The sequence below is a fragment of the Montipora foliosa genome, chromosome 13, assembly GCF_036669935.1.
Source record: "Montipora foliosa isolate CH-2021 chromosome 13, ASM3666993v2, whole genome shotgun sequence".
Classification (NCBI taxonomy): domain Eukaryota; kingdom Metazoa; phylum Cnidaria; class Anthozoa; order Scleractinia; family Acroporidae; genus Montipora; species Montipora foliosa.
Genome location: NC_090881.1, coordinates 41,802,200 through 41,807,199, shown reverse-complemented (window position 1 = coordinate 41,807,199; position 5,000 = coordinate 41,802,200). Strand labels below are relative to the sequence as shown.

At 39.4% G+C, this 5,000-nt stretch overlaps 1 protein-coding gene across 4 annotated transcripts in view; it reads left to right on the top strand.

Annotated features, from left to right (window-relative positions):
- The window catches only part of LOC137982351 (fibroblast growth factor receptor 3-like), a 59,495-nt gene that overhangs the window by 48,769 nt on the left and 5,726 nt on the right, over positions 1-5,000 (top strand). For all 4 annotated transcript variants that reach the window (XM_068829451.1, XM_068829449.1, XM_068829450.1 and 1 more), the window contains 6 exons: positions 635-653; positions 1,533-1,575; positions 1,671-1,905; positions 2,308-2,418; positions 3,024-3,214; positions 4,446-4,568. In XM_068829451.1, coding sequence (XP_068685552.1) covers positions 635-653; positions 1,533-1,575; positions 1,671-1,905; positions 2,308-2,418; positions 3,024-3,214; positions 4,446-4,568 — 722 coding nt within the window. The remainder of the gene's footprint in view (positions 1-634; positions 654-1,532; positions 1,576-1,670; positions 1,906-2,307; positions 2,419-3,023; positions 3,215-4,445; positions 4,569-5,000) is intronic.

Here is a 5,000-nt window from a genome sequence, read left to right as displayed (position 1 = left end):
TTTCTTTTGTTTCAGTAATCGAATATGGCTGCTGGTCACAGTGAAAACACTTTATACCATGAATTTCTTCGTTGGGTAGTCATGAGAATTTGGTGTTATATCAATATCACACCTCTTAAGATGATCTATTATTCTTCATTCTCAATACCTGACTGACATTTCATTGAAATTGTGAGGACGATTTACATACCGATCAATCCTGGGAGTCAAAGGGCTTTAGCCTGGAAGAAGGAATTTCACTTGCACGTGTTTCCTTTCTTCCCAATATCTGTTTGAGGTTAGGTCATCTTAAGAGGTGTGATATTGATATAACACCGAATTCTCAGAGCTCCCTTGGAGGGTAAGGGTGCATTTGACTGGGTATTTTTCAAAATGATCAAAATTGCAAATGGCAAAAGTATTCTTAGAATCTGTTTCCACAAAAGCTTCGAATGCAGATGGGACAAGATTTCTCTTGAGTCTTGTGACAATAATAATAATTATTATTAACAGGGAAGTTCTGTTGACGTTCCGTAGAAGTAAATAAGTTTTAGGTTATTCAGGGTACTCAATCATGCTACTTAAGGGTCAATTGAATATGACCATACCACCATCAGTTAGCCACTAAAAGTTCTTTTTACCATTTGTTTTCTAGGGACTGGAGGACAGAAAAGGTAAGCAAGAGCTATGTGCGTTAGTGTCGTATATTTGTTTCTTTTACTCCCAATGGCAAGTGACTCAATTTCACCAGTATACATGATTATCATACGTTTCTTTCGTTTAGACCTTCTTGAGTGTTTGGAGACTACCAAGCCTAATATAAGCATTTTCCCCTTAATTTATACATCACATGATTCCTTTTCATGAGCTGTTTACTATAGATTGATCTCTGTAAAGAGAATCAAAACTTCGTCTCTTAAGACGTATGGGAGGAGTGTGGATTGTAAAAGATTTTACATACTGGCTGTAGAAGTTACGCTATTGCATGCTTCATAATATAATTTCCAACATTAAGTTATTCTGAGGCAGATGGACGTCAATCCGTGGTTAATTTAAGATTAATTGTAGGATTAGAATTGACTTTAAAAAGTAACCTTTAATGTATATCCTTTTTTGACCTTCTTTCTTTTTTTCTTTCTTTTGATATCCTTTCTTTCTTGCTTGCTTTCTTTCTTTCTTCCTTCCTTCCTTCCTTCCTGCCTTCCTTCCTTCCTTCCTTCCTTTCCTTTCCTTTCCTTCCTTCCTTCCTTCCTTCCTTCCTTCCTTCCTTCCTTCCTTCCTTCCTTTCCTTCCTTCCTTCCTTCCCTTCCTTCCTTCCTTCCTTCCTTTCCTTCCTTCCTTCCTTCCTTCCTTCTTTTCCTTCCTTGCTTGCTTGCTTGCTTGCTTGCTTGCTTGCTTGCTTGCTTGCTTGCTTGCTTTCTTTCTTTCTTTCTTTCTTTCTTTCTTTCTTTCTTTCTTTCTTTTTTTCTTTCTTCCTTCCTTTCCTTCTTAATGTCATTCTTTTTAAAGTTCCTTATTTCTTTATTTTCCTTTTTATTTTTATTTTTATAAAGGGCTTATCAAGAGTCAGCATATGACAATGCACCGGGAAACACGGTATGCTTCTATGATGAGCATTTCCTTCTTTCTCCATTAGCATCTTTTACGAAAAAGGGATTATTTTTATTGAATTCTTTTAAATTCTCTTTTAGCATTTGGTGGAAATGGTAAATGTTGGAAACCAGCAGCCCACCCCTCGCAATGACTTGCAAGAGGGACAATACGCTCCTCTTAATCCTTCTACGTGCTCGTGGGAAATTCCCAGACATCATGTGACCATTGAGAAGATTATTGGACAAGGTGCTTTTGGTCAAGTTGCCAAGGCAACAGCGGATGGTCTCCGGGGAATGCCTCAGAAAACACTTGTGGCAGTAAAAATGACAAAAGGCTAGTACACTGTAAATGAGTGTTCAGTGATGGTTAAAGTGATTGCTGTTTAGTTACATTATTTCTGTTATCTTTGGATAAACAATGAATTAGCTGAAGATATCCATTGCACAATTTTGTTTCATGTTAAGAATTGACGTGGTTAACTATATGTTTTTGTGTAGGTTATCGTTTCATCCTTGCAAGTTGCTTATGGCGAGAACAATTTTGTTAATCCTTTTTTGCTCGATGTTTCAAGCAGTTGCTCATGCGAAAAGTCATGTTTTAGGGTTAGGGTCCTTCGTTGATTTTCTTTGTTGTTGCTTTGGTCCATTGTTTTTTGAGCCAATCCCAGGAGACGTTGTAATAGCTGCGTATTGCTCAAAAGTCAGATTTCCAAGTTTCTTTTTCGGTTTTTCGCAGCTGACGCTCCTGAGTCAGACAAGAAAGACTTACTATCAGAGCTTGAAGTGATGAAGACCTTGAAACCACATCCACATGTTATTAAACTTATAGGCTGCGTAACTCAATCAGGTAAGCTAGCTATCGGTACACATCCTGTCATCGCCACATTTACGCTCGATGACATTAGTAAACAATCATTGGATGAGGCTGACTATCATATGAGAAATTGTGCAGATGGAAGATATGTACTCCATTGACGGGAATAAAGTCCCCTGATTTTGCCATAATTCTTCACTTCGTGTCATCAAAACCGAAATTTAAAATAATTGTTTTTATGCAAAATACTCAGAGTTCTATCAAAGTGTACTTGGCTACGTAATAAGCGTTCTGATAAAAGGTAATTCGCCAAATCTCTCTTTGGGTTGGCATTTGAGGTCATTTGTTTTGTTGCAAAGACGTTCTGTCACCTACCTGAGAATAGCTGTTTAAGGAGTATTTTATGGCATCTCGTGCTTGGGACGGATAGACAGGGGCTTCCTTAAATGCCTTTAGGTAAATAAAATTGCCCTATCTCGCCTAACCCGCTTATGAATTTGTTTACATTTTCTGAAGGAACGCAAGTTTCCATTTGCGTTGCAGGAGTATTTTATGGCATCTCGTGCTTGGGACGGATAGACAGGGGCTTCCTTAAATGCCTTTAGGTAAATAAAATTGCCCTATCTCGCCATTTGCAGAGCCCTTATTGGTGTTGATCGAGTATGTCCCATTTGGTGACCTCTTGGGTTACCTGAGAAAGAGCCGTGGTTTGCATGACACTTACTACAAAGACCCAGATATCAAACCCCAAACCAGTCTGACGTCACAACAGCTGATGAAATTTGCTTGGCAAATCGCTGATGGGATGAAATACCTTTCTTCAAGATCTGTGAGTTGGCTTATCATTTAATCGCTAATATTTTCAGCTCCAGCAAACTCTCTGTTGCCTTAGCAACGAATGGTATGGCAACTATGTTTCATACAATGAATTTTGCCGGTAAAGTGCTGAGGGAATGAAGTGACTTTCTTCGAGAAATTTTAGTATGGTAGTTAAAAGAAAGTACAGCTTTCTGATGACAGTACCAGACGTTTGACCAAAACAACAGGGAGGTTTTCCGTAAGTAACATCTATACAATACAATACAATACATACTTAATTGACCGCTCCCCACAGGGGCTTTTCAGGGCCAATGAAACACAACGAAACGACAGAACAGAACAACAACAACTGTTAAGAATCCCAACTGGCCGGAGGCAAACCAGTTGTCTATTTACAAGTGTAGCTGGGAAGTTGAACCAGGGACTATCTATCTATCTATCTATCTATCTATCTATCTATCTATCTATCTATCTATCTATCTATCTATCTATCTATCTATCTATCTATCTATCTATCTATCTATCTATCTATCTATCTGTCTGTCTGTCTGTCTGTCTGTCTGTCTGTCTGTCTGTCTGTCTGTCTGTCTGTCTGTCTGTCGACCGTGGTCGAGATGGATTGAACAAGAGAACGCCAGAGTTCCTTTTCCTTCATCAGGCTACATATGTCATCTACTGAAAGATTCAAGTCCCAAGCCACAACGTCCATGTAGGTGAAAGGTCGCCTCCCTCTGTTGGAGCACGGGAGTCTCCAGGATATCACCCTCGAAACTGATTGGTCCTGTGCTCAAGCTCAGTGGCCTGCGAAGCGTGCCCTTCTCTGTGCGAGGATGGTTGATATCCGGGGAATGTCCTCATATATTTGTTTCTTGGTCTGGTGATCCCACCAGGAGATGTTTTGCACTCTCATAAAAGACAACCATTTTTCACACTAGATTCTCTCAATTACTGTAATTAATTATTCAGTTTCCAAGCTACAAGCCACCCTGACATCAACGAACTGTACGGTCTACTTACGGTTTCCTGTACCAGCGCGTAGTTCTGATGGATCAGCTTTTCCCAAGGATCACGTGTGGCAGACTCAAAGAAATTCTACCATTAGTAGCACTATACGAATTTACCTTAAGTAAGTCATTGCTTCCAAGCTGCTTTGACCATCTGTAAAGATGAAAAGAGCCGTAGTAGTAGTAAAGTTACAAAGTTGTAAAGTCTTGCGTCATTGACACTGTTTTCTACCGCAGATCATTCATAGAGATCTTGCCGCTCGTAATGTGCTGGTTGGAGAAAGAGAGACTTCTAAAGTGACAGACTTTGGAATGGCTAGAGATGTGCGCCAAGAAAACATTTATGAAAGAAAGACAAAGGTATAGTGAAGAAACACTGAGAGGGCAGAGCACAGACTGCAACGCAAATGGAAACTTGCGTTCCTTCAGAAAATGTAAACAAATTCATAAGCGGGTGGCCTGTGTTTGTAGCTGTCAAACCGTGTGCATGAAATTAATCAAATTGAAAAGCTTGCATGGTAGGTAAATGATGAAATCGCTGCAGAGGGGGGATATTGAAAAAGCCTGATCTTGTTCTACTTAAAGAGTAGCAAGGACTGTAACAAAACCCACAAGGAAAAAGCCCAAAAATACCCGACTTTTTGAGTATGGCACGTTTTTAGTGTCAAAATTCAAAGGTGCATTGGGCAATTCAAACATTCAATTTAGCTATTCAAACCTACAATTCAACAATTCAAACATTCGATTCGGTGATATTCGGAATGTCAGGTATCACATATGAAGTCCCTACAA